At 28.6% G+C, this 24,032-nt stretch overlaps 2 protein-coding genes across 4 annotated transcripts; one reads left to right on the forward strand and one right to left on the reverse strand.

Annotated features, from left to right (window-relative positions):
* Positions 1 to 17,549: 17,549 nt before the first annotated feature.
* LOC112695654 (uncharacterized) lies at positions 17,550 to 21,127 on the forward strand. Its single transcript, XM_025748084.2, has 8 exons — positions 17,550 to 17,871; positions 17,987 to 18,046; positions 18,640 to 18,801; positions 19,072 to 19,254; positions 19,461 to 19,591; positions 20,052 to 20,220; positions 20,309 to 20,438; positions 20,619 to 21,127. Exons 1-8 carry the CDS (start codon positions 17,671 to 17,673, stop codon positions 20,894 to 20,896), a joined length of 1,314 nt encoding a protein of 437 aa, XP_025603869.1. The 5' UTR covers positions 17,550 to 17,670; the 3' UTR covers positions 20,897 to 21,127.
* Positions 21,128 to 21,543: 416 nt separating this feature from the next.
* On the reverse strand, positions 21,544 to 23,814 carry LOC112695653 (uncharacterized). 3 transcript variants are annotated; one of them, XM_025748083.3, is made up of 5 exons: positions 23,467 to 23,814; positions 22,601 to 23,369; positions 22,373 to 22,528; positions 22,228 to 22,293; positions 21,544 to 22,119 (listed from the first exon to the last, which is right to left on the reverse strand). In XM_025748083.3, exons 1-5 carry the CDS (start codon positions 23,523 to 23,525, stop codon positions 21,760 to 21,762), a joined length of 1,410 nt encoding a protein of 469 aa, XP_025603868.1. In that variant the 5' UTR covers positions 23,526 to 23,814; the 3' UTR covers positions 21,544 to 21,759. The 3 variants fall into 3 exon arrangements, with proteins under 3 accessions (XP_025603868.1, XP_072052714.1, XP_025603866.1); XM_072196613.1 differs by having other exon boundaries at positions 23,455 to 23,711; XM_025748081.3 differs by having other exon boundaries at positions 22,373 to 23,369; positions 23,467 to 23,760.
* Positions 23,815 to 24,032: the final 218 nt, after the last annotated feature.

Genomic DNA, 24,032 nt, shown 5'->3' on the forward strand with positions numbered 1-24,032 from the left:
GAAGATACTCAACAGCAATGCGAGATCTTTAAGAGAATATCAATTAATGCCATATCCTGAGATGTCTGATGTTCGTCTTTTTCAGAATAAGCTAATAGAGAAGGATTTAGCATATGACACAAATGAGTTGACTCATACAAACTTATATACGAAACAAAAAATGACTCATGAGTAAAGGTTAGTATTTGATGAGATACTCAACGCTGTTATTACATACTCTGGTGATTTTTACTTCTTTATGGGCATGGTGGGTGTGGTAAGATATTTATTTGGAATGGACTTTCTTCTACTATTCGGTCTAGAAGAAAGATTATTTTAAATGTTGCATCCAGTGGAATTGCTTCTTTACTCCTACTTGGTGGCAGAACGACTCATTCTAGATTTTCAATACCCATTACAATTACTGATGAATCTACTTGCAACATCAAGCATGGCAGTTTGAAGGCTGAGCTGCTGATCCAAAGTAGCTTAATAATTTGGGATGAAGCTCCAATGCTCAATAAAATGTGCTTTGAAGCACTTGATCGGACACTCAGGGATCTTATGTCAGTTACCGATCAACATAAGACACATAAACCATTTGGTGGTAAGGTTGTTGTTCTAGGAGGTGATTTCAGACAGATACTTCCGGTGATTCCGAAAGGAAGTAGACACGATATATTGGCATCCGCTATTAACTCATCCCATCTCTGGTCATTTTGTAAGGTTCTGAAACTGCATACAAATATGAGGCTTCTAATGTCTTCTTCGGATCAAGATGAAGGTGAAATGAAGAGATTTGCTAATTGGATACTTGATGTTGGAAATGGAAATATTGGCTCTATTGTTGGTGATGAATCAGAAGTTGAAATTTCAGATGATCTATTGATTACAACTACTGATGACCATTTGGTAGACTTTGCATATCCAAATTGTTGTAAAACATGTCAGATTACAGGTATTTTTAGAGTAGGGCAATTCTTGCACCCACGCTTGAGAGTGTCGAGAAGGTAAACGATTTTGTCTTGACAATCTTTCCAGGGATAGAAAAGGAGTATTTGAGCTCTAACACAATATGTCAAGCTGATGAGAATGAAGATGTACAACAAGAGTGGTTCACACCAGAGTTCTTAAATGACATAAAATGTTCGGGACTACCCAATCACAAGTTGACTTTGAAGACAGGAGTCGCTGTAATGCTACTCTGAAACATAGACCAGACTTCGGGTTTATGCAACGGGACAAGATTAATAGTTAACGAACATGGCAGCAACGTAATTGGAGGGACGATAGTGACCGGTAGAAATATTGGAGATAAAGTGTACATTCCAATAATGAACTTGATCCCTTCAGATTCAGGATTGCCATTTAAGTTTCAACAGAGACAATTTTCATTAACAGTATGCTTTGTAATGACCATTAACAAGAGTCAGGGTCAATCATTATCACATGTAGGACTTTATTTGCCAAAATCAGTGTTCACCCATGGACAACTTTATGTTGCTTTGTCAAGAGTTAAGAGTCGCAATGGCCTCAGGGTTTTAATTCTAGACGAAGACGGTAATCCAAAGTTATCAACAACAAATGTTATGTTCAAAGAGGTTTTTAATAATATTTAGGTAAGAATAATATTATTTTCACTTTAATAGCATGTTATGATTTATACTTTTGTATAAATATTTACTATAGATATAACTAATTTATTTATAACTCCTTTTTCAGATTTGAAATGAAATGTGTAACAAGGAGCACAACATCCTATGCCAATTGCTTTTCTAATGAAGTTAGTAAGATACTAGGTTGTCGATAAATTTTTATTAGCTTTTTGATAAAAAAAATTTAGTGTAAAATTAACATGCTATTATTACAATTATATATGTTTTTATTTTTTTCATGTCTCCCTCCTTATGATTCAAGAATATTATAAACTTCAAACTCTTCTATTTATATTTTACTTTAAATAAAGATAAAACAACATATTTAACACGTTTATTATATAAGGACAATAATAGTATTATACTAACTTTAAAAAATATATAGGTATAAAATATTATTTTTAATTTAACTTATCAAATTTAAATATAAGTCCGTGCATCGCACGGGTTTAACACTAGTAGATATATAAATGGCGTAATTTAATTAACAGCTGTGAATTGCAGAGCAGCATTGCCAGCGGTGGAAGATGATTATAATTGGGTATGGTCCTACAAACATGTCTGTCCAAGGATTTAATTGAGATTCGGATGAGACGTCATATTATATACATACATATATGGCTGCTGCGTCAATAATGTATTGTAAATGTCTATATGCATTGCTTAAATTGATTAAATAAATTATTATTAAATCACATCACACGAGTGTATCTGCTTATGATAGGCTTCCATCAATTCAATTCCTTATTACTATTTACTCACCCTCCTTTGTCCCCTTCTCATCGTCTCAACCCAATTTAACCTCCCATTTTACATGCATCTGTTAATTAGTTATTAAACACTTCTCTACTAAAATTAGTCACTATAATTAATTATTATATATTTATACATAAATATATATTATTTAATTTATTTTTAATTCATATTTTATATTTTAATATATATTTTATATTAATAACTAATTTTAACGTATTTATAATATAATTTTTAATTATTTCACATTAATTTTAAAGTCAACAATAATAATCGAATTTTACTAAATTTTTATATTATAAAAATTTAATATTATGATATAAAACTATTTTTTTAATTAAAACTTTAAAATATTAAAAATGATTTAGAGTGATATGTCAATTATAATAGACTTTTAATGAAAACCTTTTATGGTTCGTTTTTGTTTCAGCGTAAACATTCCATTCTTTTCGGATTTCTCTGTGTTTTTGTCTGATTATTATCTCTTTCTCTTCAAATTTTTATTTTCTTCTTCGATTTTTTGTGTTATTCTAAGATTTTATTCTCTTTCTCTTTAAATTTTTTATCTATATTTGTTTTTTTTAATCGGACAGTGTAATTAAAATCGTTCAAATTTTGCATGTTCCAAAACAATGAATGATTCAAATTCAAATCAGTAGGCGATTTGGATTATTCTTCTGAATCAAATTAAATAGACGAGGTTTGGATCGTTCTTAATTTTATCTATTCTTTATCAATTTTGAATGGAATGGAATGGAATAGAATCTAGTGCAATTGAACAAAGTAATAATAAATAATTTCATTCTTCTTTTGCTAAAATCAATGTTATTTATGAATTTAAATTTGGATAGAATGCATGAGTTTCTGAATTTATAGAATGTACAATTTTTTATTCATTTGTTAGTATACAATAGTATTGTTCTAATTATATTTCGGTTTATTTGCAGTCCAAATGTGTTATCGATGAACAACTTGTCCTAAACATTGGGATGACTTTCAAGACAAATTGAATGGAATAGAATGAAATCTAATGCAATTAAATAAAGTGATAATAAATAATTTTATTATTCTTTGCTAAAATATGTGTTGTTTATGAATTTGAATTTGGATAAAACGCAAAAATTTCTGAATTTATAGAATGCACAATTTTTTGTTCATTTGTTATTATACAATGTTGTTATAGTCATATTTCGGTTCATTTGCAGTCTAGATGTGTTGTCGATGAACAATTTATCCTAAAGGTTGGGATGATTTTTAAGACACTTGAAGAAATTGAAAAATTCTTCAAAAATTATTTCAAACTTGCTGGTTTTTCTATGAAAATAAGGAACACCACTCGGAAGAGAAATAAAATTAAGAATCAATTAATTACATATAGTAGGAAGAAAAAATGGAAATCCAAGATATCTCCAACTTATTTGTGTTTAAATTTCAGTTCATTTAAGTTTTACTCATAATGTTTTCCCTTTTGATGAAAATGAGGCTAATTTTTTATTTGTGGTATGTTTTATTGAGTAATTACTTTTTAGTTTTTTCTTTAAATTAGTTTATGCAATTGTGTTGTGGTAAATAGTTTAAGTATTTATTAGAATAAATTTCGGTTCATTTGTGTCTAAATCTCGGTTCATTTGTATTTTTATCGCTGTTGAGGTTTGATAAATACATTCAATATATTCAATGTGAACCTATATTCATTCAAATTAATGTGATCTCAATACAGTTCAGGCAGTTTCAATAAATAAATCAAAAGGAAATTAAGAAAAGATTTTTAAATATATATTAATATTTACAAAGAGTCAAAGAAATATTTGCCTCTTTACAATTTCTTACAAAATAGTGTTAAAAAATGTTAATAGAAATTTATTACAATTTAGAAGATTGAACCTATTTACTTTCTATATCCTCAAATGATAATTTGCAGAAAGGACTTGAGAGGATAACAGATGGCTTTGAGATTCTTATGCTTTTAGATCCCTCAATGACTTTGTCTCTCAATTTGTTTATCTTGTTCAAGAGAATGGTTGGACCATATTCATGCCTGAAAACATTAACTTGTTCCTACAATGACTTTTGATCACTCATATTGGCGAATACGTTAGCTATCGTTCTCGTTGAGCATCTCAAATCGTAAGTTTTCTGCAAAAATTTGAAACATTATGTTATATGATATATTTATAATTCAAAAATAGAGTTAATTTAGTGTGTATATATATTTATATATATGCTTACATCGTAAAGTGACTTTTTTTTAGATGGTCTTCTTTGTCATTTTGACCGTAAGGAATAAAAAATTTGGCCAATACTTAACAGCGGCATCAAGTGAACTTCAGTTAATTTACAAATGAACCGAAATTAGTTTATATTTGAACAAGCAATCAAAAAGACTCAATCATAAAAAAATATATTGAATTCATTTCCAAATGAACCTCAAATAAACTAAGAAATGAACCGAAATTATTTAATGATGGCACCAAAGAAAATTAAAGAATAAAAAATTTGGTCAATACTTAACAGCAACATCAAGTGAACTTCAGTTAATTCACAAATGAACTAAAATTATTTCAGATTTGAACAATTAGTCAAAAAGACTCAATCGTCAACAAAACACATTGAATTCATTTATGGATCCAAATGAATATCGAATAAACTAAGAAATGAACCGAAGTTATAGTAAAATGCAGCACAACTACTACAATTTCATTCGATGCCCTAGTTACAAAGAAAAATAAGAAAAAATTGAATCAGAGAAACTCGATCTACTAAATGAACAAACTTGATCCACTAAATCCTAAACCGAATTGGTAGAAATGCGAAAGAGAAAATTGAACATAATGAACAAGTAGTTTTAGCAGTACTTTGAAGAATTTTTGTTGTTCGTTTTCTATATCTTTTTTGTTGATGATATCAAATGCAGAACCATATTTTTTTGTAGTTTTTGCAAAAAATTTGAAAGATTTTTAAAAATTTTTGAGAGAGATTTCAAATTCTTTTGTTACAGTTTTGAGTAGAAGATGTGAACAGTCGTCTTTCATATTACACGATTCTTTTAGTAAGAGTGATTTTTGTTGGTGTTAAGCCTACTTGGTTGGATTTAGATGACAATAAAACTTAAATCTGTAACAGATATGTAAATATTATACTTAATTTCTCATCTCTCTAGTTAGAAAACAAATTATACATACAAAAATATTATTTGTATATCAAAATCAACTATCATATATTTATGTATAAATACATATATTATTTAACTCATTTTTAATATTTATTTTATATTTCAACATATATTTTATACTGATATTTGATTTTAATATATATCTAATATAATTGTTATACATATCATTTCTAGAATGTTTACCAAACATTCATTAAAGAATGTAACACCTAACGGATTGAATTATCTGCACAATCCATCTAGAACTTTTTTTTTTCAAAAAAAAAAAAATTGAAGATGGCATGCACAATATATATGAAAGGAAAGCGATGTTTATAATAACTGGACTAGGAATGAGGAAATTGAATGCGGGGAGGTGGAAGCAAGGTAGCTAATAAATAAAGGTAGAAGAGGGTGGGTATGTATGTATATATAAGGGTTCCCCATGTGTTGTTGTGGCAAGCATGTATGTTTCCCCTGAAATCATTGGGTTCCAACCAGAGTTGAAGGACCATCCTTCAATTTCTGGCTATGTAGCACCATAACATATTGCCAAAAAGGGAATTAACTCATTCACCACTCACCACTCCACTTTCACACACATATCTCCTTATTTCACAAAACAATAATTGTTAACTAACGCCTGTCAATTCACCCTAAAGTCTGCTCAATTAATTAAGGAGAGACAATCGCATTACTCTATTCCCATTTTAAGTTCAAACTGCTCTGTCATTTCTATTATTCCCCTGCCTCCTCACCTCATTTCAGCAAAAAAACTCCTTGTAAAAACTTATTAGTCAAAATCACTCCATTAAAATTACTTGTCTCACTGTTATGGTGATAAAAAAAATGAGACGGGAGGTATTTACAAAGACTCTGATAATCAAATTAATTTGAGGTTTAGAAGATACAAGAATTATAGTTTGAAAAGATATTTTAGGATTTTATCTCAATGTTTATAGTATTTGGTGACTGAAAATTTAAAAAGAATTTATATTTAATTTTGTCTTGTTTTATGAGATATAATCTTACTTTAGATGTGTGCCTCTCTTAAATGGATTATTTACATGCGACCTAACTCGTATGAAAGGTGGACAGTAATAATTATATTTTTATTTATATAATTTATCTTATTACAATTTATACGTAAACTATATATATATCTCTAAATTTTTTTCTTTACAAATCTAATTTCTAATTTAAATTTTTCTTAATTTTTCTGTAATAACGATGCTATCAACAAAAAATATATACTATTATATAAGTTATAAATTATAAAACACTTTTAAAATTAATGTAAAAAAATAGGAATTTAGAGATAATCATTAATATAATCTTATATACCTAAGAAAAGTATTATTATACTAAGTCAAATACTCACACTAGTTGAAAAAATCTCTCTATATATAATAATTTAGATAAATAATCTGATCTCTCATGCAAAAGTAAATCATGAAAAAATTGTAGTTGTAACATTGTTAATCATACTTTTTAATTGAATTTTTGTATTATTTATTTTTTAATTGGGTCCTTATATTTTTTTTATTTGGATCTCTGTACTTTTTTTTAATTGGATACCTATATAATTAAACCAATTACTCCTAAGAGGGACCTAATTGAAAAAAAAAATGTACAGAAACCAAATTAAAACAAAAAGTATAAAAAACTAATTAAAAATTTTGCAAAATTATAAAACCAATAGAGTAATTAATCTATTTTTTAAAAGAAATAATTTTATAATACGATATTAGAATCTTATATCCAAAAATCTAAAATTTAATTTTTGATAAATTAAAAAAAAATAATAATATAAGACTAACAAAAAAAAATCTACATAAAAATCAAACAAATTTAAAAATAAATTCTTATTTAAATTTGCAAGACGAGAGTATGATGATGAGAAAGGGGATGGATAAGTAGTTGCAACTCAGCTATGAGCCATACACATAAATATATTATAAGGAATGGTATATATTTATTTATTAAAACATGATCTCACAAATCACAATTATTGGGAGACTCAAAAGCAAAGATGGATTGGGACACTGCCTCAGAAACATTAGGTCTCGTGCAGGACCGCGATGCTTTAAAACACACACGATCTTGAGAAAGGTTATGTATGTATCCCGTTACATCCTTCTTCCTTTCCACATATATATATGGGACCTTCCTCAATCACTACTAAGTACCGACGTGACCTACCTCTACACTTATGGCCTTCAGGTCCTACAACCCAACTAATAATTCATTTTTATTAACACTAATTTATATATACTTTACGTAATTGTAAATATAGCTACAGACAACTTTTACATAAATATATCCAATTATGCATCATCTTATTATTGTTCTTGTCTCATGCCTTAACTAGAAATCGGCCGGTCACTCCAACTAATATTTTTTTTCTAAAAATATTTAATAATAAAAAAATTAATTAAAAATAGTTAAAATTTACTTTATTTAATATTTATTAATTATTGTAATAATTTTTTTTATTTTTTTAACATTACCCTATTTTTTCTATGATACTTACAAATAGAGAGTGTTATTAATTATTAATTCCAGGTAATAAACATCACAAGTGTACGGTAAAGTAGATCTCACGTCACTTGGTTTCATACTTCACAAAAATATTATTTATAAAAAAATTAATCATTAAATTAGCTATTATATATTAAATATGTGTTATTTTCTTTGAATTTTGCTTTCGACTTCGGACCAAACTTACATTATTAATCTCAATTTAGAAAACAGATGTGATTCTTTTTTGTGTGGATCAACTCAGAAATTTTGCAATACTTTTAAAGGTGAAAAATGATAATCTTTTATTAACTATGAAGTATAGATACTTTATTGAGTTGTTGTATCCACGTATTGGATATATTTTAGACATGATATTTATTGACACTCGTCTGATACATGTGTCTGCCGTGTCTAACCGTGTTTTAATAAAAAAATAAAAAAAATTTTCGGATACACTTAGACATACATAAATACCATCACATATCAACGTGTCCAGCCTTATTCTTAACATGTATTCTTGAAATGAGTTTAGAAATAATATATATTATTATTTATTAAAACAAAAAATATTTTAAATACTTTTATATAGTTAAAAAAAAGACATTAAGAATAATTAAAAAATTATTTTATATTTTAATACCAATAAAATATCAAAAATTCATTATAATTTATTTAAAAAATACTTTATATTTTATATATATGCCGTGTCTCCGTATCTTATAAAATTTTAAAATTCGTGTATCCGCATGTCTTATGTCGTGTCGTGTTCCGTATCCGTATCCGTATATCATAGTTTATTAATAATGAAAAGTTTTACAAGAAATGCTGAGAATAACAACTTAAAGAACTTGTGAAGAAAATAAGATTTAGCAGCAGTTTTAAATGAAACTAAAAACTGAAATACTTGAGTGTTGAAAAATAAATAAAGAAACTGAAACTGAAAGAATATAAAGTATAATTAAGAATGAAAAAGAAAGTAATGAGCACAAAAATTAAAAATGCGGCTTCCAACAACTACGTGCACTTGCATTCTGTTATTTCTATTTCGTTAGTGTGACTTGTGCTTTTTAAGAGTTTAGATATCTTAGTGAGTTGTGGAATAGAAATCTCTCTTTTGATTTTCAAATTCTCTATTTATAGATGAATTCTTTAATTTAAAGTAATTTTATTTTTATGATCAAACATATCTAATTTACCCATCTTCTAAATTTTCTTGGAGGCCAAGTAGTTCTTCCTTACCCAGCAATTATTTTCTTGGATGCTAAGTTTTTCAGCCCACTATTCTATAAATAATTATTTTTTTGAATGTCAAGAACCGGTTCTAATTGAACATGTTTTAATTATGATTCGTGGTGGAATAAATTGTCTCTTTTGACATTCTAATTTTGTATTTTAGAACCTGTTTTACTTTTATTTTTCAGTCTTGTAGCAATATTCTTCGACTCATATTTACTTGAATCAAAAATATTTTGCTTCAACAATTATTTAATTTATTTTTAATATATATTTTATATTTTAATATGTAATTTATATAAGTGAGTAATGCAACAATCATCACTTATATATGTATGAACGTTCTATATTTTAAGTGTTTAAGTTTGTTAAAAATAAAAGAATATGTTGATGCGGGCGTTGATTAATTAACTTGCTAGTGCCACGTGTGTGTCGGCAAATCCGTTTTTAAACCCTTTGTTAATTACTACATTAGTTATAAACTTATAAATGTTAAATGAAATAAACCGAATGATTCAAGATCCGTTAATTTGATGTGTACATGGCGGAGGGAAATAAAAGAGGGACGGGGATGGTTTTATTTTCACTTTAATTAATTTATTATTGCCACTTTGCAATGTTTGTCTGCCATTATATATCATTATATCTTATCCACATGCCTAATCCAACAGTATCACCATCCATTCACATAAACAATATATATATATATAAAGACTATAGAAAAATTTAAATTTTCAAAATATTTTTTATGCATGGTACGTAATCGCTTGATTACTGGCTTGATTATTGAGTCATAATCCCATTATCATTGCAAAGTAACAGTAACATTTCTATTAAGGTTATTATGACTATGAAAGTATGAACACAAAGATAGAGCGAAATATATATGATGGTGTTAGCGATAGATGGATAGATGAGACGTTTTTTTTTATTAGAAGGATGGTCATAAATTGAAATCGTTAACTTTGTGGATTATTATTCCAATCAATAGGTTATACTTGAAGTCTAAAGGGGCCATCATTATTGTCTCCTTGAACTCAAATGAGTGATGATATGAGAGGTTTCCATCATTTAATTTAATTTCCATTATTTTTTCATTATCTATCTTTATTATATATATCCTATGCCTTTCCTAAAGGATGACAACCAATTTGACAAGAAATATTAACCTTCATCATCGCATAATGGGATTAAACTTACTCCTATGCTCTCTCATCTTTATTATTCTCTCAAATTTAAAATAAATGCTTTTTTATTTTTTGAAATAATTTGAAAATTAATATATGTAAATAAATGTGAAACAAAAATTATTTTGAAACGAAGAGAGTAATTAATATTTCTGAAAGGTTATATATATATTTAACAACTAGCTAATGTAATAAAATCACTTATTAAGAAATTATCATGAAAGAGAACTTCGTATTAACAAATCCAAATTTGTATATGTACATATTGAATAAATAATTTTTTTTATAATTTTACATTTTTACTACTTAATTAGATTGTGTGTTTAAAAGTTGAGGTGTGACATAAATATAAAAAGGTAAAACATTTATATCCGATATGTCTCTCTGTTTTTGTTTAGAAATTAAAAATAGAAAATATGAAAAAAATCTTAAAATAAGTGTTATCAAATATCAAGGGATGATAACGAGTATCCTTGAGTGGGGTATCTCTTTTTTATTCTCCATCTTTATTTAAAAAATAATTTTTATTTCTATCTTATATCTTTGTTGTGGGTTTCTATTTAAGTATTTTTTACAAAAAAGACGAGTATCTACTAATATCTATAGATAATAAATTTAAAAAATTAAAAAATAACATAACATAAGTTAATTTAACATAATTCAACACAATTAAACATAAATCTAACCCAATTTAATATAATCTAATTTATACAATAAAAATTTATAATATATTCATTACAAAAAAAAGAATTTAAAAATTAACATAAAAAAATATTTTTTAACTAACATAATTTTTGAAGACACTTTAATAATTTTACGCTCGTAGGAATTTAGTGAGTTTCTATAGGACAAACACAAATATCCTATTTTCATTTATGTCCTTATTTATTTGCAAAGGTGAATTTTTTATTCCATAAATATTTTTGTCGGGTCTCTATTTACTTGTCGCTGATAATTTACGCAGATAATAAAAAACCTAATCATTCCAACTCTTAGCATCAAGTCTCCACTAAATAAATAGTAAAAGAACTAGCTATATAAATATTATGCTGTTTAAAGAATGTAAAACTTTGGTTTAAGAGGAGACTCTGTCTTTATATTTTGGTTAATGATGTTATGAGTAGGTTTTAATTTGAAGTCTACAAAACATTCAGGATTGATTTATAGTTACTGTCTACTATTTTGGTATTTGTTTTAGTTTGAAGTGGCAAAAACACTCATAGTCTAGTTTATAAAACTGTCAATTTATTCATATTTTAGAGTCAACTTTTTATGAAACATTTATGATTTTGTTTGTGAATCACTGGATTAGTTTATATATTGGTTTCAACTTTTATGAAACACTAATAATTTATAGTGTAATTTTAAATGTGTCCTATTTGAATATTTAGGTTATTATTTTTATATTGGGTGTTTCACAATTATATAATACAATATGGTAATATCTCAATCTACTATTTCAAATTCTAATAACACTACATGAAATAAATTAAATATCACTAAATTTGGTACCATAACATAAATTGTTGTCTTCATATAAGTCATGAATTTCAGTCATAATATATTAAGTAGTTGTCTTCTATTTACATAATTTTACACCCTAAACTAAATTCACATTTTAAGAATGTGATTAAGGTTCTATATTTTGTGTTGTTTCTAAATATTTTTTCAATTCTCTGCTTATCCATCATGACTTCTAGTGTCTCTAACCTTTCCTCCATTTTCTTCAAACTTTTAACCACTTTATTTTGATTGACATCAGCTTTATGCGTATATAAACCAACATATTTATCAAACCAAGCAAAATATTTACAATGTGATCAGAGTTGTAATCTGTAACAAATAACACTTCATAGTAACGACAACGAATTTTGAAACACAACAAAAGTGAAAAAAGTTTATCTTAAAATAAGAGCAAAAAAAAAAAAAAACCTGTTCAGATTTAATTTCTTATGGTGCTAAATTCAAACAATATTGCATATGTGCCATAATGACATCTAGGTGTTACAAATCTTTTCTTGTCTTGATTTTCCCTTTTTCCTATACTCTTAGTGGAATTTAGAGTCGGACTCCAGCACAACTTGTTCTCAACTCTACTACTTTCCTCCATGGTTCGTGAAGAAGTCTCTGCCTTTCCTATACAAATTGCATCTTCGCTCTACATACAACGAAGACAATGAAGAATAAAGAAAACTTTAAACAACTTTAAACTCCCAGAACTCAGATGATAATACTATTTATAGAATGTAGTATTTTGCCAAAAGTTTAGAGGGCAATTTGTATCTATTAAAAAGGAGTAAAATCCACGTGGATAAATTACTGATATATCAATAATTGATTTGCTAAGAACTAGTTACAAAGATTGGATTGTACCTATATAAAAGTAGATAATAATCAATTTAAATTTTTATATTTATTAGGAGGCGCAAAGTCCATTAAAAAAATTGTTAAAGGCTAAAATTTTTTTTTTTCCTTCCCTTATATCTATCTAAAGTCTAAACATAGTTTGATATTTCTAGTGATTTATTATTGGACATAGATTTTACACCATTTTACATCGCACTCGATTGCTAGACATTGATTATGTGAACTGTGAAGGCCCAAAAGATCAACATCGGTGTAAGTCCCACATTTTATTGTGGGAAGCACCCCATGTTCCTCCAATAGTGTGTAAGCTCTACGATTAATTAAGAAGGGTTGTCTATTCAAGGAGACCTTGTTTTAGGTTGTAATCCACTTAATGAAGGCTAAATAAAGGTAACATAATCACATGCATCTGTCACTTATGCCTTTGTTTAGACGTGCAATATGCTTATGGCAGTATAAGACATATATATAATTATTGGTGATAAAAAAAAAAAGATAACTAATTAAAAATCTGTCCGGGTCTTATTCAATGTATTAACTTTCAAATCACAATCAGATCAATAAATTGCCACCATAATTGTAAGATATATACTAACGTTTGTTCATTAGTTTCCTCATAATGATGTCATCCCTACAACATTAATGTCAAAATTTTTCTACTATATATTATTCCTAAAACTCATATTATCTAAAAGATTAATCTCTACGTACAAGTATTTTGCGCTTACAAATTTTACAAGTCTGAAAAGAATAAAATCCCATAAACGCGTTGTTTATATTACAGGTCTCTTTAACAAACTTTTAAATCAATCCAAATAAATTTGCTTATGTTACCAGCCTCTTTAACAAACTTTTAAATTAATTAACGCGTGAATATATAACTTTCATTTTTTAAAAAATTTCGTTTTCTTTTTTGAGTTTCTTACCAAATTTGTTCGATATCGTTCGTGCGTTCTCTCTTTCCCTTCGATCTCTTTCTATTTTTTTCGATTTTCATGGTTTCTGAAATCAAGCTTTGAAATTGTTTTGAAGATAATGGAACTTCAAAAATACACCCAAACGATTACAGAAATACACCCAAAGGATTATAAAAATACACCAAAAGGATTACAGAAATACACCCAAACGGTTACAGAAATAAACCAAACTATTACAGAAATACACTCAAAGGATTATAGAAATACACCCAAAGGATTTAAGAAATACACCCAATATCAGGAGGAGACAGTATATTTCTTCTTGAAATCTTTTAATCTTTTGCTGGTTAAGGATGAGACACATGACAAAGACAATCTAGAAAAAAAAACTTCGAAAAACAATAAAACAGTAGCTTGAATAATGTTTTTCGTTTTCTTTTTTGGTGATTTTTGATGGAGATTTGTATCTTTTCTTATTGATTTCTTCTATTCCGCAGAATCGTAGTTTGTTTCGAATGTCGCTTGAATATTGACGGTTTGCGTTTTGATTGAGGAAGAAGAGAAAGAGTGCGACATAATGAACGTGTTGTAAAGCGCGTGCGTTGGATGCCCAATTTAAAAGAGTGGTGCGCGTGTTTTTTTCTTGAACTTGAGCCAACTTGTATAGCTTATAAGCCAAAAATGCTTGTATGTGTAGCAGACCTCTATTTAGAATAGTACATTAATAGATATTATCATATTAACTTGTCCATTAATCTATTTTGACTTTTTGAAATAACAAAAACCTCATTTTTATTAATTTTATATAATAAACGATATTTTAAAAAAGAAAATTTGTACATTACACTTTTTTTATATTTCTTTTATATATATAGTCATCGATGATCAAAATCTAATATATTTATTAAAGTTATAATAATTTATGTATTTTTTTAATAATTAAAATTTTTGGTAGAAGTGATTCCATAATATATTGACATAATATTAAAATTTTTATAATTTAAAGATTTAGAATTTGATTTTTATTATCCCACAAAAAAAATTATTGGCATTAGACAAATAAAAAAAAATTATATAAATTTTACACAAACTTAAAAACTTTTGTATGAAAAAGTATATTAAAAATATAATTATTTATTTATCTTCTCTTATAAATTAAGTTTTTAAAACAATAATTTTATCATATTAACAAACGTACTACCATGCTTTAAGGAAAACAGTTTCCTATTTCCCACATCTGATTTTTTTATTTACTACAGTGAAAATGTTAGACATAAGGGAGAATTGTTTACTATTCGTCATGCAGAGAAAGGAATTTACACTTTCATCCTTCATGAATCATATCAGAGTATGCATCCATGTCAATAATAATCATAATTCGCTATTATCACAAATTGACTTTAATTAGAAGCTAAGGAATTGAAGCATCATTATTCAAATTCTAATCAGTATAATTAAGCTAGCTACCTTTTAACTTGGCTCAATTATTTCAGTTAATTACTTTGGTTAATTTTGGTTTTGTCTTGTGACGTGAACTTGCTTTGAGTAAATAACTAAATTTCCACCATGACCACTTTACTTTTAGTGGGAAAAAACATAGTTAACTTTAATTTCTTTCTTCAACATTACATCGCCGATATCATTTGAAATAGACCCCTTACTTTATTTTATTTCAGTGACAAATAGTTGGCCCCAATAACGGGGTGTAGCTTAATTTTGCACATTCTTCAGGCTTAGTCTTTTCAACAATCTCCACCGCTGTATTATTTATCTAAGAATAATAATGCAAATTTAAGCCAAATCACATTTTAATCATTCTATTGAAAAAAAAAGCATATTATACTTCAATCATTCAGTGGTAGGTCATGGATCAAAATGAGAAGAAGTTATTAAAGAAATTAATTAAAATAGACCGCTTACTTTGTTTTATTTTTCATTCCATGAAATCAATAAAATAAAATTGCAGTATCAAATAAATTAATCTCTAAGAGATTTTTAGTATAATAAATTTTTAATGTTCAAATCTTTCTCAAATTTTTATTTTATTAAATAATCAATTCTCATATCAAATTATTTATCTATATAAATAAACTTACAAAATCTTTTAGAATTAATATATTTTCATTAAATAAATTTAATTCTTATAATTTTAATCAATTGTACATTATTTAAAAAATATCTAAATACAAGAATGTAATTAGATGATGATATAGAAATTTTTTTATTATCAATAAATTAAATTTAAATTTTGATTAAATAATGATTAAAATTTAATATAAAAATTAATTTATCTAAGTTAAAAATTGATTAAGCGATTAAAATTAATTTTTTTTTAAATTAGAAATGAGACTCAAATTTATAATTGGTGGAAATTCAGGTGCAGTCGATTTCACGTAAAGTTGATACTTGAGGCCGTTAGATAATTTAACAGATTTGACTAAATTTTCATCTAACGATTCTTAGATATCAACTTCACATGAACTTGACTTCACCTGAGTTTTTAGCATGAAAAAATTATGACATTTGAACTATAGTTGGTTGGCTTAAACTTAAAATTTCTTTATGTTTTGAAATGAATTTGGAATATTAAAATTAAGAGTAATTACTCAAATCAGTCTCTGAATATTTTAGAATCGGATATTTTAGTTCCCAAGGAAAATTAATATACAGATTAATCCCCAAGGTTTTACTTCGGCAGACAAATCAGTTCCCAGTTCATTTTCCGGCAGTGTAATTACCCAGATCAATCCCCAAATATTTTAAAAACGAACATTTTAGTCCCAAGAAAAACTAATGTACAAATCAATCCCAACGTTTCTCTCTGTTAGACATAATAGTCCTCTGTCCAAAAATAAAATAAAATAAAATAATAATTATTATTAATTGCACAATAATATTATACTATATTTTTGTATTTTTTGGACAAAAATAATGATAAATTTATTCATTAAATTCTTTTATATATATATATATATAGTCACTTATTAATAATAATAATAATAATAATAATAATAATAATAATAATAAAATTATTAGAGATTATTTTATAAGAAATTCAAAATTAAAATTATTTGATATTTTTGTATTTAATATAATCAAAAGATGTATTATTTTAAAAAATATGTTTATATTAAAAATATATATATTTAATATAAATCTGAATTAAAATATTTTCTTTTAGTACATATTTTTTAATACAAACATATATATATATATATATATATATATTTTACATAGGACATCTTTTAATTATATTAAATACAAAAATATCAAATAATTTTAATCTTAAATTTCTTATAAAATAATCTCTAATAATTTTATTATTATTATTATTATTATTATTATTATTGAGTATATATAATATATATATATATATTATATATTTATTTATATATATAAGAATTTAATGTATAAATTTATCATTATTTTTGTCCAAAAAATACAAAAAATGTAACATAATAATATTGTGTAATTAATAATAATAATAATTATTTTATTTTATTTTTGAACGGGGACTATTATGTCTAACAAAGAGAAATGTTGGAGATTGATTTGTACATTAGTTTTTCTTAGGGATTAAAATGCCGTTTTTAAAATCTTTGGGGACTGATCTGGGTAATTACACTGCCAAAAAATGAATTGGAGACTAATTTGTTTGCCAGAATAAAACCTTAAGGATTAATTTGTGTATTAATTTTTCTTGAGGACTAAAATATCCAATTCTAAAATCCTTAGGGACTGATTTGGGTAATTACTAATATTTTACTAAACCACAGAGAGACACGTGGACATAACGGAAGAACAAAGGAAAAAGAAGTGAACAGAAAAGCACCAAGGAGAAAAGGGTTTAGCAATGGAATCGAAACTGGAAACTGGAAACTGAGAACGTAGAATTCAATTGGAAGATGGACTCAGCGGAGGAGCGAGCAGTGAGAGATTTCATCGCAAAGGAAGTCCCCGACTGGAACGACGACGTCGTTTCGGTGGCGAGGTTCAAAGCATTCTCCGGCCAGAGATCCGATTGGCAGCCCAGGTTCCTCTTCTGGAGACACTTGATCCTCAAAGTCGCCACTCACTTTCGCCTCCTCTTCATAAAACCCTCCCAGGTCAGTTAATTACTACTTTACTGCTACTACTACTACCACTACCTCCATTTTTTTTAGGGTTTCCCAAATTTCAAATTCTCCGCCTCTTACCTTTAATTTTGGCTGTTATTTGCAGGTTAAGAGTGTTTGGTTTAATCGAGGAGGGTTAACCCCCTTATGTCTTGACCACGTTCTGGTCAGTCTCTCTTTCTCACTATAAAATTCTCATCCGTTTTACTGTTTTTCTCTTAGTTTAGTTTAGTTTTCAATGCCGGTGGAGTCTCATTGAAATCTTAATATCAATGATAATTACTGGAAGTGAAGCTAGGTCATAGCTGTTAAGGATATATAGGATTCATTCTTTCTAATGTTTCTATGAGGCTCAAATATTAATTTGACATACACACATGATACATGGATACGACAACTATACATCACATTGTAACGATAGGGTAACCAATAGAGTGAAATAAAAACCTGAATTATAAAAGGAAAAACAGAAAAATTGACTTCAGTATTAGTATAGATGCACTTATCTAGTTCATTGTTATAAAAGTATCTATTAATGTAGATGTAGATACCTACGATTACATATGTCTTGGAACATCTATGACACTTCCCGTCTTTCCTTCTTTTTCAATTGTGATTTGCGTAAAAAGAAATTATTTCTTTCAAAGGATAATAAATTAATAATTATTACGCTGCTTGACTTAACTTGCTGCTTAAAACCAGTTGTGTGCTTGAGTTTTTTTTTTTTTTTTTTTGGCTTTACATGTGTTCAGTTTTCAGTCTCTAATGTATAATGAAGGTGACCTCACAAGAATTGTGGATCTTGCGGATCCAACAAGTGGACGATTGTCCCAACTATTCAGAAAAGTTAGCAACTTAGTAGCAAGATCAACTCCGGATATTATGTCTGAAGAATTTGTCATTTTAACTTCTCTGCTTCAGGTAATTTACCTATCCTTTTATTTCAACAGCTTTTCTTCTTTTATGTTTATTCATTTCGATTCCTCCAGCACCTGTTCTATGAGTTTTTTTATCTATCATATGAAGTTTTGACTGAGAGAATCTGAGATTGAGTAACTTATATTGCACTGTAACCCACAAAAAGTACATTTTAGTATTGGTCAAAGAACGGTTCAATGTCAACATTTAGTATCTGGCATTATGTGCTATATTATATGGATATATGAAATTCTTCCTACATTTTATGTGCAGAGTAAGGCTGCTGAAGTTGTCAAACATCTATCTGAAAGTCACTGGAATTCATCATGTATCATCACAATGAAGAAATTCCAGGACATATGTGGAGGGCCTGATGAAGCATCTGCAATCTTGAGGTATATGTCAGGATGTGGTACAGCAAAGTATCTTAAAGTCCATAAGAAAGAATTTGTAGAGGTACGGAAACTTGGATATCTTATTATTCTATCTTAGGCATGTTTTTCTTTAAATAAGTTAATTGACATTTCTGATAAGCTAATGGAAGCTATTCTAAGTTTTGGCTTTGATTAATACCGCTCAAGATTCTTTTCCTGGGTATTATTAATACCGATTTACTTTTTATGGTTGAAACTCTTTTCTTATTTCAAGTTTGTATTTTACAGGGTGTAAAAATTTCTCCTTCAGCTTCCACATTATCTAGCATATCTAATTTAGACTATGATGTCTTGTACTTGATCTGGACAACTGAGAGGCTTCAGCAGCAACTAGACATGATTGACAGACGTTATGAGTCGTAAGTTTTTGTTTACAAGTCTTTATACTTGTTGTAACCTTAAGGTGCTTCTAAATATACCAATCAAAATTGGAGTAAATAAAAGAAAATCTTCATATATTTAGCCTTTCTTATTCCAAAGTCAATTATTGCTATTTTATCTTAGTTGATATACAAAGTAACATTCTCATTGTAAAGGATATGATAAATTATCATCATATGATTATCAGGTTATCCTTTTGTGGTACTGTCACATGACCTGATAACCAATCACATATAAAGTATCAATCAACTCAAATTGATTTACTAAAAAATAATTTGAAAATATTTATGCACAAGACAAATGGTGTTTACAAAATTACAATAAAGATTTGAAAGCACTCTTGGTTTTCATAGCACACACTGTCTTTCCAGTTTACAGATGTTGTGTAGGGATGTTTGCTCAAAATTGATTAGTTGTCTCACAGATTGATTCTTTTAGGTCAAGAAAGTCAGCGTTGGCTTCTCTACATTCAGGGAACAAAAAATTGGCCCTTAGACATGCAAGGGAGCTTAAGCTGGCCACTCAGAGTAGAGATAAGTGTTCATCACTTTTGAACAGAGTAGAGGAAGTACTTGGTGTCATTGCAGATGCGGAGGCTACCAAAAAGGTACAACTTCAAATATTCTTTTGGAGTACTCAGTTTATATCAGATTCTGAAGATTGTATTCAGCTGTTGATCCATCGTTTGCTACCAGATATCTGAAGCTATGCAGATTGGAGCCAATGCAATTAAAGAAAATAAGATTAGCGTGGAAGAGGTTGATCTCTGTTTACGAGATCTCCAAGAGAGCATTGATGCACAGAAGGAAGTGGAAAAGGCGCTAGGTATATTTTTCATATCTTCTGTGGCAAGCATTTAAATTGTGCTTTTCATTTTTCTTTAATGATGGGTTTTGTAATAGATATAGAACCCCAAGGATTTTTCGAGATTGTTGTAATGTCCAAGTCCAATGTCTATTTTTAGCATTCGTGTTTTTATTGGTTGTTGCTTTGTGTCAACTGCAGAACAAACTCCATCTTACACGGATGTCGAAGATGAAGATATCCAAGACGAATTGGAGAAGTTGGAGTTGGCTATTGAGAAAGAGGCTCCAGTTCCTGCAGTCGAAAAGGCGTTTGGCACCACAGAAGAAGGAAGAGCAGCTGCAGAAGCCACTGAATTTATCAATGAGGCTTTCTCAAATCTCAGGCTGTCAAATGGTGCATCTGTGAAGCAAGGTATCACTAAGGAGGGATCAGAGGGTGACAGAGAATCAAAAAAATTAGAAATGGAGGCTGTGTAAACTATAAAGTCTTAAAGAGAAAATTATGTTGTGCACTTGTGCTTCACTGCCTCGTCTATGTCAAAATTACCCATATTTTGGGGGACTTTACACTTGGCTTTATAACTTAGTAGTTTATTTTTTAGATTTACCTGTGATGACTAGATGCATTTTCTGATAGTTGTACAGTAGTTGTGCATAGATCTTGAATTATATGTCTTTAAACAAAATAAAACACTTAATTTTGTTGTATGGCATGCCATTTATTCTTCAGAAAGAAACTCGTGTATTTGGAGAAGGTCTAGTGTTATATCTCTGCGGACCAAAAAGATGGTCAAGACTAATTAAAAAAAAAACTACAAACTTGTCATCACTAGATAAATATTAGTGGTTTTGGACGAGTTTAATGTTCAACTGAAAGTGAAAGCAATTAGATAAATGAAAAAAAATGAATATTTATATATATAAAATAACATCTGATAAATAAATAAATACAAGGCGAGAGTACGTGGTGATTGGTGAACATGATAGCGGAACGCAAATACTAAAGCTTTCCCTTTCAGTTATGACTTGTGAGAACCAAGGCCAAAAATTTACGAAGGAGCTATTTTCTTTTTATTAATGTAATGTAATGTTTCTATGATTTTCTTCAAAACTCAAACTTCAAATTATTAAAAATCTTGATTTCTTAATAAAGTAAAGTCGTGATGATAAAATGCTAGAACATGACAACTAATGAAGGTTACTCAAGTTTGTGTGGGTCATTTTGATGGGTACACGGTACATACATGTGAAAGCTGTAAAGCATGGAATGAAGCAGCACTATCTTGATTTGTGTAAAGTGTTAACCAACTTTACGCTATCAACTACTTTACATTATTCTGCTATTCCATTCCATAATTATTCTTTTCCTCCTGATTGATGATTGTGGGAAAATAGAAGGGGTAGCTGCTACTAGTTGTGTGTTGGTGAAGGGAAACCTGATCACCATTATTGATTGCTTGAACATGTGAGACATCTAGACCGGAAGAATTGGCGATTGACAATGGCGCAAGTGGTGGAGTGGGATTGATGAAAGGTGGTGATGGTGGCATAATCATAGGCCTCATTTGGTTGAAGAAACCATCAAACATGTTTTGATGGGGAATGCCTGTGCCTGATGATGGCCTATAACACATTAACTGATTATGATGATTATGTAACATCATCAATGGCATGCAAAGTCCTCTCCCCATTGACATTATCTGCAAACATATACATATGCAACAATGTTTCTATACATATAAGATATCTCAACACTAATTATGAACTTGAATTAGCTAGATAGAGGATTAATTAATAGTCAAATTAACCTGCAACTGAAGCTTCAGGGTCTTAAGATAGTCAATTGCATCATCAAGAGTTGAAGCTTTATCAATCTAACATATACATTATTGGCATTCACAATGAGAAAAATAAAGTTGGGAATATAATGAACACTAGTGATTAGAGACACACCTTATTGCAATTGGGTATGAGTTCTTTCAATGTATGAATCCTCTTGTTGACCCTTTCAGATAAATTATGAACCTCTGGGTCCCTGCTTCTCTTGGCTCTGGTACCTGCAGCTGGTGTTTCCTTTGCTATTATTACATCTTCTGTTTCTTCATCATCCTGCATGAATAGATAATAATGTATTATAGATACTATAGGCCACAGGGTGGTTGTTCCAGCTTCTTCACTTACATCATCACTTATATATGTTGTGGTGTCATCATGATCATGATCATGATCAGTGATGTTGCTGTATTCCTCATGCTGCTTCCTCATAATACCAATGTCAGGGTCGTTTGAGGCTCCAATAGAGCTTACAGGGGAAGATGCTACTACCAAGTGTTGTTCAATATTATTATTACTATTATAATTAGGTGGTGGTGGTGCTGCTGAACTTGATGAGGCTTCATGATATAGTTTTTGACCATGAGAGTGTTGATCAAGTGGTTGTACCTGATGAAAAGGTGTTTCTTTGAGTTCTTGTGTTGCTGCTTTGTTATTATTAGAAGAATCAATCACCACAGATGAATGATCATGACCTTTACTACTAGTGGCAGCAGCAGCAGCAGAAGAAGATTTGTTGAGGAAGAGTGAAGGAACCAAGAAGTTTGGGAAGTTCACCATTCCTCCTCCTAATGATGTTCTCTGATTATTATTATTATTATTATTATTATTATTATTATTATTGCAAGTACCCAAGTGCTGTAGTGTGTGTGATTTTGTTGTTGCTTGTGCTGAACCTGAAAAATCTATTATTCTTGGTTTCTTGCACTGTTGTGAAAAGGAGGTAAGTTTGAAGTTTGAAAATCCTTGTTGGATCTGCTTCTTGCTTTGATCCAAAATTGAGGAGCAGTAAAATCTCTCTAACTTTGCTGCTGTTTCTTCCACTGCTGCTCCTCTTCCTTGCACTTTAACTTCACCATTTTCCCATACCAGCTCACCAATATCCTTATTCACATGCCTTGATACATAAATAAAAAATTCAATTAACTAAGCAAAGTTGACAACAATTCAAACAAGGATATATCATATGATGTATTTTGTACCAATTAACTTACAACAAGGAGGAGCTTCTTGTCATCCCTGTGCGGCTGGAGTTGAACATATTCTCCCCCATTAATGGATTGATCAATCGGAGTACCTACTTGTTAATTACTTGTAACTCAAACACACAACTATATAGTCATGTCTTGCTATTTGCTAAGGTGAATATGAAAGATCATTCTGGAAACTAGTACCGGTAACAAAATAATTTACTGCATTATCCATGTGGCATGCTTAAAAGTCATATCTACAATTCTATACTGAAAATGGAATTCCTATTTCCTAGTACTTGATAAAAAGATTCAGGGGCTCACACAAGATTCATGCACTTCTCTCTGAAAACGACATATCATGTTCTTCCCATCCAATTTCAATCACAAATTACAATAATAATAATAATTTATTTTTATGTACTAATTGTAAAAAATAATTATTATTTTTTTATCTGTAGACAAGATTTATATTTACACCTGCTCCTACCAAAAAACAAAAAGCTGAGTGCCGACAAATTACTATGTTGATAGTAAAATGAAACATACACGTAACACTAAAGTTAATTTATGAACAGAGATTGAGATAA

This window comes from Arachis hypogaea, chromosome 6 (assembly GCF_003086295.3).
Source record: "Arachis hypogaea cultivar Tifrunner chromosome 6, arahy.Tifrunner.gnm2.J5K5, whole genome shotgun sequence".
Lineage (NCBI taxonomy): Eukaryota > Viridiplantae > Streptophyta > Magnoliopsida > Fabales > Fabaceae > Arachis > Arachis hypogaea.